The sequence below is a fragment of the Rana temporaria genome, chromosome 11, assembly GCF_905171775.1.
Source record: "Rana temporaria chromosome 11, aRanTem1.1, whole genome shotgun sequence".
NCBI lineage: Eukaryota > Metazoa > Chordata > Amphibia > Anura > Ranidae > Rana > Rana temporaria.
In genome coordinates, this window is record NC_053499.1 from 104,118,174 (window position 1) to 104,131,220 (window position 13,047).

Here is a 13,047-nt window from a genome sequence, read left to right on the forward strand (position 1 = left end):
TTCAGACAATTTTTTAGTCCGCAGCCCCAAGGTATGACCGGTTCCAGCAACCATCCCCAGCGTCTGTTTTACATGGTGCGGGAATACCTAGGGGCAAGATCAGAATTGGACACCTTTCCAACCGAAAATCCTCTGGCTTACTGGGTCTTGAGGATGGATCACTGGCCAGAGCTTGCACAGTACGCAATTGAGCTACTGGCTTGTCCTGCATCCAGCGTTCTTTGAGAACGCACATTCAGTGCTGCTGGAGGCTTTGTGACCGATCACAGGGTGCGCCTCTCCACCGACACCGTCGATCGAATGAACTTCATAAAAATGAATCAGGCTTGGATCACCACCAGCTACCAAGCACCTAATGCTGATGTAACTGAGTAATTTTTTTGAAATGTCAGATCCCTTGGAGACTGCCTATGCTGATGCTGAGTGACTGTCCTGTTATGCTGACTGAATATCCTTTTCCTCCTCAAGATCTTGCTGATATTTTCTAAGAACATTGTTGGTTCTGGGCACCGCCACCAGTGCCTAAGGCCCAATTTTTCTGCCCCTGCTTAACAGGGGCGTGTAATAACAATTTTTGATGCAATGCTTTGCATGAGGCTCTTTGCTGCGCTCCAACTAGAGTATCTGTGAGGGGTTGCAGTGTTGTGGCACCAGCACCAGTGCCTAAGGCCCAATTTTCTGCCCCTGTTTAACAGGGGCGTGTAATTAAAATTTTTGATGCAATACTTTGCAGCAGGGCTTATTACTGCGCTCCAACTAGAGTATCTGTGAGGGGTTGCAGAGTTCTTGCACCAGCACCAGTGTCTAAGGTCCAATTTTCTGCCCCTGTTTAACAGGGGTGTGTAATTAAAATTGTTGATGCAATACTTTGCAGCAGGGCTTATTACTGTGCTCCAACTAGAGTATCTGTGAGGGGTTGCAGTGTTGTGGCACCAGTGCCTAAGGCCCAATTTTTCTGCCCCTGTTCTAGTATTTTTCTTTGTTTGATTATTTTCTAATTTGGGTTTATTGTAGCTTTCTCCTAGGTTATCATAGTACCATGTTTATTTTCCTGTACTAAATACTCATTGTCAATGTAAACACCACAAATCTAGATTTGTTCTTTTAGGCAGCATTGATATAATAATAAGCCACACATTGTTGAGTATCCAAAAATATTTATTTTTTCACATTTAAAATGTGTCATTATTTTTTTTTTTATCCAAAAATATCTTAATAGAATTTTTTTTTAATTATTATCAAGAAATATATTTTTGGTTAGAAATATTTGTCAATATTTGTTTTTTTAAACCCTCCCCAGAACGTCCATTACATTCTTTAGTTTTCGCTCCACTATTTTTGTTTTTTCTCTCATCTGCCCCAAACAGATGTGGATGTCCTCGATTTCAGCCCTGCAGGCCAACACCTCTCCAATTAACAGCTGGGCGCTGTATGTGTCCAATCCACCATCACCAGCACGAAAACCTCCTGAAATTTGGAAACAAACCATGTATTAAAATTATACAGGCCTACATCTATTACCTGAAGCTGTGGTGTATGACACTGACCTGATGTGGTGGCAGTTTCCACTTCCTGCACATCCCGCGGGGGTGGGGCTTGGGTATGATGTGTGGGGTTTCTCTGCTCCAGTCTTGAAGCTTGATTGTGCCTTATGAGATTGTAAAAAAGGGAAACATGATTCAAAAAGATTAGAGGCCTGAAAGAGGAATATGAATCATTGTTTTTATAAAGTGTGGTACAATTGTCTGTTTTTACAATCCTTCTAAGCTTAATACAGGATTGTATGCATTACCAAAGCTGCTACATTTCTCTATCTTTGGCCAAGTTTCCTACATAGAAACACACCAAGTATCCACTGGATCACCTCTGTGTGACACCCTAAATAGGTTGTTCTTGTGGCCAACACTTGTGCTACTGAGTCCATATGTGTAACCAACTGCTGAGCATACTCTCCTTTTACTGTATATTGACTTAAGTTGGATTATTTAAATGTAGTTAAGAACACATATACATTAAATAAAAAATTAGTCTCACATAAATAGATCAAGATGTCTCAAGTTTCATGTTTGTGATCACAATAATTGGTCGTATGAGTCGTCGTTCATTCGCTCACTATTAATAAAATACGATCTTTTTGTCTGATACCGTGTAAACTCCTATTTTGTCCATGCCTAAATAGGCATGATGACATTTCCTAAACACTGTATCAGACAAAAAGGTCGTATTTTATTATTAGTGAGCGAATGAACGACGACTCATACGACCAATCATTGTGCCCACAAACATGAACCTTGAGACATCTATTCTTGAACTGTATATATACAACCTGAAAGAAAAAGCACATGCCGCACAATAATAAAAAAAATAATCAGAGTACACATGAAAATTACTTACTTCTTCTAATGACTTTTTTAATCTTCTCCATTTGCTCCGGTTCTCTTAATATAAGGTCAGACCACCTTTTGCGGAGCTGTTCCTTTGACCTGCGCACCCCAAATTTATGGCGGATACTCTTCCGCACTTTGTTCATGATTTGGGCCTTCACTTTGTTTGGATTCTTGTAAGGGCCATGTTTTCCATCATAATCCTCCCTCCTAAATATTGCCACCATTTCCACCATCTCCTCAAACGCCATATTTGTGGCCTTGTACCTCCCGCTCCTGTATCTGGTGTGTGCTACCGCCTGGCTTCGCTCCTGGCTTGAGGTTGCAACTTGCTGAGTGGCCTCCATGTTGTGTTGCATTAAACGACCGAGAAGGGGCGGGGAAAGCACTAGAACGATCGTCAGGGGCGGAGAAACGTGCGGAGCTTCACGCATGCGCAGTGTATAAAGGGATACCGCGTTAGTGAAAACGTCGTTCACAGTCTGTGGAAGAAGGTGGAAGAAATGACTGTGTACTACGACGGTACGTAACTTGATTTTGGACTTTATGATCAGTGAATGAGTTTGTGGGCTAGATATGGGGAGAAAGCTTAGTAGTATAGGCTTGACTGACATTAGCTTTTTTGCTTAATTTTGACTTGCAGAAATAATGGAAGCCTTTAGAGAACAGGAGTTGTTCACATAATTTATTCAAAGGGGGCCCCGGATGGCAACCCCCCTTTTTTCTAGAATTTTTCTTTCCCAAAAAAATTTATTCCGCCAACATCTGGCATTGGAATGGCCCCCCTACCCCTAAAATAATCGACATATTGTTGCCGCACAGCATGTGCGCTTTGGGGGGCCAAGCCTGTATGGCCAGCCTCAAGGGCCGCCACTGGAACATCAATGGCCTCATCAAGCACAAGTGTCATGTAGTTTGTTGAGTGTCTCTTTAGGAAATTGTGCAATATGCAGCAGCAAAGTATGACATGGTTCAGATTCTACTTAACAACAAACCTACAGTCCCTGTCTTGTTTGCACCCCGCCTGTATACTTCTGTTCAAAGTATATAGGGCCAAAGGGGCTTGTAATGACCTGGGGGGAGTGGGGGGAAACCCATGCTATTTTTCTCAATGATTTTCATCCATATTGCAGGGACCAGACATTACATTAAAGCCTCAAGCAGTTTTAAATTACTTTTTTCTTATAGTAAGCTCATTTTGTGCAGGGACAGTTCTAAACACGTGCCACCTCACAGGCATACTATAGACACCCAGCAGGTACGATATTTAACCACTTAAGGACCAGCCCATGTACATATACGTCCACAATATGGCACGTACAGGCACATGGGCGTATAGGTACGTCCTCGCCTATTAGCGGGTGGGGGGTCCGATCGGGACCCCCCCCGCTACATGCGGAGGTCGGGTCCGCTCGGGGAGCGATCCGGGACCACGGCGCGGCTATTTGTTTATAGCCGCTCCGTCGCGATCGCTCCCCGGAGCTGAAGAACGAGGAGAGCCGTGTGTAAACACGGCTTCCCCGTCCTTCACTATGGCGGCGCATCGATCGCGTCATTCCCTTTATAGGGAAGACACGATCGATGACGTCATTCCTACAGCCACACCCCCAAACAGTTGTAAACACATACTAGGTGCACCCCAACTCCTACAGCGCCACCTGTGGTTAACTCCCAAACTGCAACTGTCATTTTCACAATAAAGAATGCAATTTAAATGCATTTTTTGCTGTGAAAATGACAATGGTCCCAAAAATGTGTCAAAATTGTCCGAAGTGTCCGCCATAATGTCGCAGTCACGAAAAAAATTGCTGATCGCCGCCATTAGTAGTAAAAAAAAAATAAAAAATAAAAATGCAATAAAACTATCCCCTATTTTGTAAACACTATAAATTTTGCGCAAACCAATCGATAAACGCTTATTGCGATTTTTTTTACTAAAAATAGGTAGAAGAATACGTATCGGCCTAAACTGAGGAAAAAAAATGTTTTTATATATGTTTTTGGGGGATATTTATTACAGCAAAAAGTAAAAAATATTGCTTTTTTTTCAAAATTGTCGCTCTATTTTTGTTTATAGCGCAAAAACTAAAAACCGCAGATGTGATCAAATACCACCAAAAGAAAGCTCTATTTGTGGGGAAAAAAGGACGCCAATTTTGTTTGGGAGCCACGTCGCACGACCGCGCAATTGTCTGTTAAAGCGACGCAGTCCCGAACTGTAAAAACACCTTGGGTCTTTAGGCTGCATATTGGTCCGGGGCTTAAGTGGTTAAAGGATTTTTTTTTCACTTTAAGCATTATTAAAATCGCTGCTCCAGAAAAAAACAACTGTTTTTAAAACTTTTTTTCCATTGACACATGCTCCCTGGGGCAAGACCCGGGTTCTCAAAGACGTTTTACAACAATAACTTGCATATTGGGCTTTAAAATGAGCACTTTTGAATTCGAACGTTCGAGTCCCATAGACGTCAATGGGGTTCTAAATGTTCGCGCGAACTTTCGGTCCGTTCGAAGGTTCTGGTGCGAACCGAACGGGGGGGGGGAGTTGTTCGGCTCATCCCTACTCATGATGGGAAAAAGCAAAGAGCTCTCTCAAGACCTTCACCTTATTGTTGCAAAAAATAGTGATGCATTGGTTACAGAAGGATTTCTAAACTTCTGAATGTTCCAGTAAGCACTATTGGGGCCATAATCTGGAAGTGGAAAGAAAATAATTTCACGACTAGGTGCTCCTCGCGAGATTTCTGACAAAAAAGTGAAAAGAATTATCAGAAGTGTTGTCCAAGAGCCAAGGACCACTTGCGAAAACTTCAAGAAAGACCTGGAATTAGCAGGTATAGTAGTTTAAAATAAAATAATGCACTCAACCGCCATTGCCTATATGCACACTCAATCACGCAAGACTCCATTGCTGAAGAAAAAGCATGTTAAAGCTTGTTTAGTTTTCTGCACAACATTGAGGCTGGGTTCACACTACTGTGAATTGGATGCGGCTTTCCCCGCATCCAATTCTCATGTCAGGAGATTTTGACCAGCTCTCAATGGAGCAAGTTCACACATCTCCGAAGCGAATTGCACAGGTGTTTTGTTCGTCTTCTGGTCTGTTTCGGGTCCAAATTCAGCCCAAAATTTGAACTGAAATCAGACTTGAAGCAGTGAACAGGGATGCAGCGAACCCCTGCTGTGAGCCGCTCCGTGCCTCAGTGTGAATCTAACCTTAGACAAGCCTGTGAAATACTGGGCATGGTGAGACCAAAGCCCAGGTCAGGTTTGGTCTCATCTAGTCAGGTGAGACCAAATTGAACCCTTTGGATGCCATAATACACACCATGGGCCAGATTCACAGAAAAAGTACACCGGAGTATCTGCTGATACTCCGGCGTACTTTCAAATTTGCCGCGTCGTATCTTTATTTGCAATTCACAAACAAAGATACAACGGCTTTTGGCCAAGAACCGACAGGCGTACGGCTTCGCAAGCCTTCGGATCTTAGGTGTAATTTTCCGGCGGCTGCTGGGTGGAGTTTGCGTCGTTTTCCAGCGTCGGGTATGCAAATTAGCTGATTACGGCGATCCACGAAGATACGCGCGTTCGTCGCAATCTCTTACGTCGTCGCTAGTCGGTTTTTCCCGTCGCAAACATAAGCCTGCTTTTTCATGGCTTACATTTAGAACAGCCATGTTAAAGTATGGCCGTCGTTCCCGCGTCAAATTTCAATTTTTTTTTTGCGTAAGACGTCCGGGAATACGAGACGACGTAACGCACATCGCCGTTCAAAAAATACGTTGGGGCGCTGTAATTTCGCACAAAGCACGTCGGGAAATTTTCACACGGAGCATGCGCAGAACGTTCGGCGCGGGAACGCGCCTAATTTAAATGGTACACGCCCCACTTGAATTAGGCGGGCTTGCGCCAGACGACTTTACGTTACACCGCCGTAAGTTTACACGCAAGTGCTTGGTGAATCAGGCACTTGCGCTGAAAACTTGCGGCGGTGTAACGTAAAGACGATACATTACACTGCTGCAGATATCTGTGAATCTGGCCCCATGTTTGGAGGTAAATTGGAACTGAAAATCACCCCAAAAACACCCCCATAACAACAGTGAAGTTTGGAGGTGGAAACATCATGGTGTGGGCTGCTTTTCAGCATACGATACTGGCAAATTGTCATTGAAGAAAGGATGAATGGAAAAATATACCAAGACATTCTTGATACAAATCTGCTGCCATCTATCAGGATGATGAAGATGAAATGAGAATGGACTTTTCAGCAAGACATTGACCCCAGAAACTCTCAATAGGTTTCCAAGAAAGAAAATAAAGCTGCTAGAATGGCCCAGTCAATCACCTGACTTGAATCTAATAGAAAATTTATGGAAAGAACTAAAGATCAACTAAAGAGTCCCATGGAAACTTCAAGATTTGAAGACTATGTGGAAGAATGGGCCAAAATCACACACAGCAATCCATGCGACTAGTTTCTCCATTTAGGAGGCATCTTGAAGCTGTCATTACCAACAAAGTATGAAGTAATAAATACATTTCAGTTGGTGTGTTCAATACTTTTTCCCTGTGTCATTCCATTTTTGTTACACATAACTTAATTTATGAACATATTTGTTTTGGTTTCTTTGTATGTATGAATCAAATGAGTTGTTACCGACAGCACCTTTAAAAATATATTTACCTAGAAAAATGGTGACGTGTTTAATACTTATTTTACCCGCTGTATATACATACATACATACATACATACATACAGTGGGGTAAATATTTATTTGATCCCCTGAAGAATTTGTTTGCCCACTTACAAAGAAATAAAGGGTCTATAGATTTTGTCATAGGTATATTTTAAATTATAGAGACAGAATATCAGCCAAAAACACAGAAAAAAATCACATGATAACCTTTTTTATAAATTGAGTTGCAGTTTAGTAAATAAAATAAGTATTTGAACACCAAGTAAAACATGACTTAGTACTTGGTGGAAAAACCCTTGTTGGCAAGCACAGAGGTAAGACATTTCTTGTAGATGGTTACAAGGTTTGAACACATTTCAGGAGGGATTTTGGTCCACTGTGCTTTACAGATCTACACGTACACAAGACCGTTTTTCACGATGTTAAAAATGTAAAAAATGTAAATGTAAAAAATGGTCGTGTGTAGGCTTTAACGACATGAAAAAAACGTGCATGCTCAGAAGCAAGTTATGAGACGGGAGCAGCGCATTCTTTTTAATGCTACACTAATCCAAATCTTTTACTGCTGATATTGTCACATAGTTATGACAAGCTTGTTTCTTTATTATTTATTGTCATCTCATGAATATTATTGATTTTTTGGAAGCCAGATCTCCCTCAAAAAAAATTTAAGCATATTTTAAATCTTTTAATGGAGATCTTCTTTTTTGGTTTTAATTGGATAATATTTTAGACTGCTTTCCATTTATTTTATTTTTTTGGAGTGTGTCAAGTTACCACAACAACATTATTATTTAGTATTCGTTACCCACAAGGAGGTTAGTGTCCCTTGTTAATTAGAAAATGTTTTTTTTTAAATGTCCCTGCCTACTCACTAGCAAACACTCTATTTTTAATAAAAACACATGGTCAAGTTTTGTCAGAAAACAAAAAATCCATTTATTCTGGTGCTAAATAAAATAAAGGCTGAAGGCAAACAAAAAACTCAGGTAATAAAAACAAAGCAAGGAAGGCAGCACTGGAGACCCTGCTTGAATTTGTGCAGACACAGATCCCCACAGCAAACAACCAAGGATGTCGAGAAAAAAATTGGGACCATGAGAGAGTCACATATCTCCTAATTTTTTGGTTTTAGCCTTCCCTGCAGCCTTCGATAACCGAGTCTTCGGAGGCTGTGTCCCCGGAGGAGAGGTTGTGGCAGGAGCAGGAACAAGAGCAGGATCAGGAATAGGAGCAGAAGCAGGAACAGGAGGAGCGTTTCACATCAAAGACGCTGGCCCATCCCCATATTTGGCAGCTTGCTAGCAATTAGGGCCACAAATCCCTCTTCTGCGGTGGGGGGCTCTCTGAGGGCCGCAGTAGCCTCCCTAATTAGGGCCTGTGTCTCCTCCTCCATTTGCAGAAGCCTCCTGCCCCTTTTCTCTGGAGTGCGGAGAGGAGGAATCTGCGACCTTGTGTGCCGCCTCCTGTGTCCCACTGGGGTCTGCCTCCTCCTGTGTCCCACTGGGGTCTGCTCCTCCTGGCCTTGCTCTGTCTGTGTATAAAAAAGGTACATAGTTAATTTTTGGTCTTCATCTATCACACACATTTTTCACCTCATGACAGATGCAAATTGAATGCTAAGAAATATTAAAGACAATCATTCTGACCCCTGCATTTTTCATTCTTGTCCCCATTATTTTTGGCCACTACTGTCTATTGATATGTCCAACACTTTTAGTTCAATCCTTAAATTTTTAGCACTAGTAACATCTATTTGACATCATTATACTTTTAGTACAAAAAATCATTAGCAAATTACAATACCTGGCTCCATGTGGCACAATCAGGCTCCTCCAGGAACTCCGGTTGTTCCGCCGAAGATGGCTGCAGGGAAGGCTGGAGGGTTGGCTGCAGGGAAGGCTGGATCTGTTTCTGGGGGGAAGGGTTGAAAGGGATTCCCTCGACTCCAGATGATCATCCAGGAAATGGAGTTGGCTATAGTACCATAGATTTGGCTTGTAGATCTTATCTGCAGCTGCTCCTGACCTCATAGATTTGATGACTTTCACTCGTTCAGACCGATATGTGCCCCTAATGGTCCCAATTTTTCATTGACATCCTTGATTGTTGCTGTGGGGATCTTTGTCTTCACAAATGCAAGCAGGCTCTCCAGTGCTTCCTTCCTGGCTTCTTTGTTTTTATTGAAATTGCTTTTTGTCTGCCATAAAATTGGCAGTTCCTTCTATCTCTGCAAAAACTCGGTCATGGAGTCCTGATCTTTGAAGGCATGCATGATTTATGCAAGTCAAAATCAATACAAAAAAAGCTAATGTCAGTCAAGCCTCTACTAATAATCTCACTATATATAGGTCACAAACTCATCCACTGATCAATAAAGTCAAAATAATGTTACGTACCGTTGGTGTACACGTTCGTTCCTTCCGCCTTCTTTAACACACTGAATGTCGTTTTGACCAATGTGGATTACCGTTATATACACTGTGCATGCATGAAGCTCCGCACGTTTTCCCCGCCCCTGACGTTTGTTCTAGTACTTTTCCCACCCCTTCTCACTCATCTAGTGCAAGACAATATGGCGGACACTCAGCAAGTGGCAACCTCAACCGAGGAGCGGAACCATACCCCAGATCCTTGAGATACAAGGCAACAAACATGGCATTTGAGGAGATGGTGGAAATTGAGGCAATATTGAGGAGGGAGGATTATGATGCTAAACATGGCCCATACAAATACCCTAATAAGGCGAAGGCCCAAATAATGGACAAAGTGGTCAAAACTCTGTACCTCAAATTTGGGGTGCGCAGATCCAAGGAACAGCTCTGCAAAAGATGGATTGACATCAAATTGAGGGAGCCGAAGCAATACCAGAAAATTAAAAGAGTTATTAGAAAAAGTAAGTAGTTTTCCTGTGTACTTCATATTAGTATTAATATCATGGTGGCTGCATGTGCTTTTTCTTTAATGTAGTACAGTCAAGTTTCATGTTCTTGGGCACAATAATTGGTCGTATAAATCATTGTTCATTTGCTCACTAATAATAAAATACAATCTTTTTGTCTGATACAGTGTTTTAGAAATTTCATCATGCCTATTTAGGCATTGTCAAATGTAGTTAAAACACTGTATCAGACAAAAAGATCGTATTTTATTATTAGTGAGCGAATGAACGATGATTCATACGACCAATTATTGTGCCCACGAACATGAAACGACAAAGCGTAATTTTTTTTAGATTATAATTTTTTTTTTAGATTATTAGCAAAAAAAGTTATATTTTTACCCTTTTTTTTTTATTTATTTTTTGCAAAAAAAAAAAAAATCATATTTTCAAAAAAAGTTTAACCCAAAAAAAAACACTTATAAAATGTGAAACAATAACAAATATTTGATACTCAACAATGTGTGGCTTCTTATATCAATTAATGTGAAAAATATACTACAGCGCTAATTAAATAATCAATTCCACGTGCACCTAAATAAAAAAACAAATAATATAGCTGCTATCTTGAGTGATACCAAATCCAAACAGTGAAACATATAAAATATAGATGTGCTAATATTAACTTAAAAGGTGATAAAACGTACAAAGAAAACTAATCAGGGAGAACACTCCATAAACTGTGAATTACTAATATGTCCTTAATTAGTGCACAGTGATTAGCAGGATTCCATGCAGGGAAAAATCACTCTCTTCAATCTGAATGCTAATCCAGCCCTCCACCGCTGTTATCAGATGATACAGGCACTCACAGACAGGGATTGCATGAAAGAAAAGAGAAAAACCTCATTGCGCAATATTCGATGACAGATCAAAAATGTAATCAGAGCATTGACATATGCACTCACGAATCCCCGCTTTCAGTAAAGCATGAAAACGCCGCTCAGTGTGCTGTTTCCTCAGCTCGATCCGATGCACTCGGATTCGATCGCAGGCTCCTCCCTACGAGTTACGTCACTTACGCGACTGGGAGGAACCCATGAGTAAGTCGCGTGCCTGTGACGTAACGCGTAGGGAGGAGCCTGCGATCGAATCCGAGTGCATCGGATCGAGCTGAGGAAACAGCACACTGAGCGGCGTTTTCATGCTTTACTGAAAGCGGGGATTCGTGAGTGCATATGTCAATGCTCTGATTACATTTTTGATCTGTCATCGAATATTGCGCAATGAGGTTTTTCTCTTTTCTTTCATGCAATCCCTGTCTGTGAGTGCCTGTATCATCTTATCACAGCGCTAATTAAGGACATATTAGTAATTCACAGTTTATGGAGTGTTCCCCCTGATTAGTTTTCTTTGTACGTTTTATCACCTTTTAAGTTAATATTAGCGCATCTATATTTTATATGTTCTTATATCAATGTTGCCTAAAAGAACAAAAAAATATTTGTGGAGTTTACATTGACAATGATGGGTATTTAGTAAAGGAAAATACACATGGCACTACAAGTGCACTAGGACAACCTAGGAAAAAGATAAAAGAAACCCAAATAAAAAAATAAACAGACTTTTCATTAGAAAATACATTTTTATTTAACATTTTTCTTCAAACTTCATCAGGCATTGCAATGGCCCCCCTACCCATAAAATAATCAACATATTGTTGGCGGACATCACGGGCACTTTGGGGGCCAAGCCTGTAGGGCCAGCTTCCTGGGCCGGCAATGCCATTTGGGATTGTTGAGTGGCCTCATGCCTGATGGAAGCTAAATCATTGTTTACATTTTTATTTTTTAAAAGTTTTGGAGAATACAACAGCACATCACTACATGGTTCCATTCGTACTCCACGAGGTTGATGGAGGTGAGAAATAGGTGGAAACGGCTGGCCATGATGCCAAAGGCATTTTCTACCACCCTTCTGGCTCTGGCCAGCCTGTAATTAAACACCCTCCTCTCAGGGGTGAGGGTTCTTTGGGGAAAAGGCCTCATCAGGTGGGGACCCAGCGCAAACGCCTCATCTGCAATGAACACGAAGGGTAGTCCCTCTTCATTCTCTGCTGCAGGTGGCAATGCCAGGTCATCTGATTGGAGCCATTGGGCGAACTACGGTTGGGCAAACACTCCGCCGTCAGGCATCCGCCCATTTTTCCCCACATCCACAAATAGAAAATCATAATTGGCCGACACCACCGCCATCAGCACGATACTGTGGAACCCTTTATAATTAAAATAATAGGACCCCGAACAGGGTGGTGGCACGATGCGGACATGCTTGCCATCAATTGCTCCTCCACAGTTTGGAAAGTTCCAACGCTGGGAAAACTCTGATGCCACAGTCTGCCATTCATGTGGTGTAGAAGGGAACTGTAGAGTAACAAAAAAAAATAAAAAATACTTTAAGACAAACATTGCAATCAGATTATCCAAAAACATTCTTGCCAAAACATCAGTACATCGTTAATTTGAAGGAGTTTTGAGACAAAAAAAATGGATCACTAATCAGATTCCTCACCACCTCTGATGGCCCAATACATTTTATTATGGGGAGGGGGGTTCAAGATGAGTTGGGGACTTCAGAAATAAAGGCTCTAGCACTCGTCTGAATTGCAAAAAAATATTAAATGCACACATTTTAGGGGGGGTGGGTCAAGCACTACAATGGAGCAGACAAAATACATTGGGAAGTGACTAGGCTAGGTGTGTTTGGGCCCAGAATAGAATGCTGGAGAGGTTGGCTATTGGAAATATGCATGGCCAAAAAAGAGCATTAAAAGCTTACAGCAGGCATGGGGACAAAGGGGACATTCACAGCATATTACAATCATGTTAATTAGGGGCTGATTCAAAAAATACAATACATTAGCAAGCATTAAATACATAGATTGTGAGGTTAAAAGGACAAAACTTACCTTAATATAGTCCTCCTGCAGGACTTGGATTATAGTAGAACAGGTGTCTGGGATTATGATCCCCAGAGCCTGGGGGGATATGCCTGTCAAAAACGTGAGGTCCTGCAAGCT

General features: G+C 41.5%; 1 protein-coding gene across 1 annotated transcript in view; it reads right to left on the bottom strand.

Moving 5' to 3' along the window:
• Positions 1-1,253: 1,253 nt before the first annotated feature.
• Positions 1,254-13,047, bottom strand: part of NFATC3 (nuclear factor of activated T cells 3) — a 734,948-nt gene continuing 723,154 nt past the window's right edge. The window contains exons 11-12 of the mRNA XM_040327757.1: positions 1,548-1,648; positions 1,254-1,467 (exon numbers count right to left, since the gene is read on the bottom strand). Of these exons, the coding sequence (XP_040183691.1) occupies positions 1,414-1,467; positions 1,548-1,648 (155 nt within the window). The 3' untranslated portion in view covers positions 1,254-1,413. The remainder of the gene's footprint in view (positions 1,468-1,547; positions 1,649-13,047) is intronic.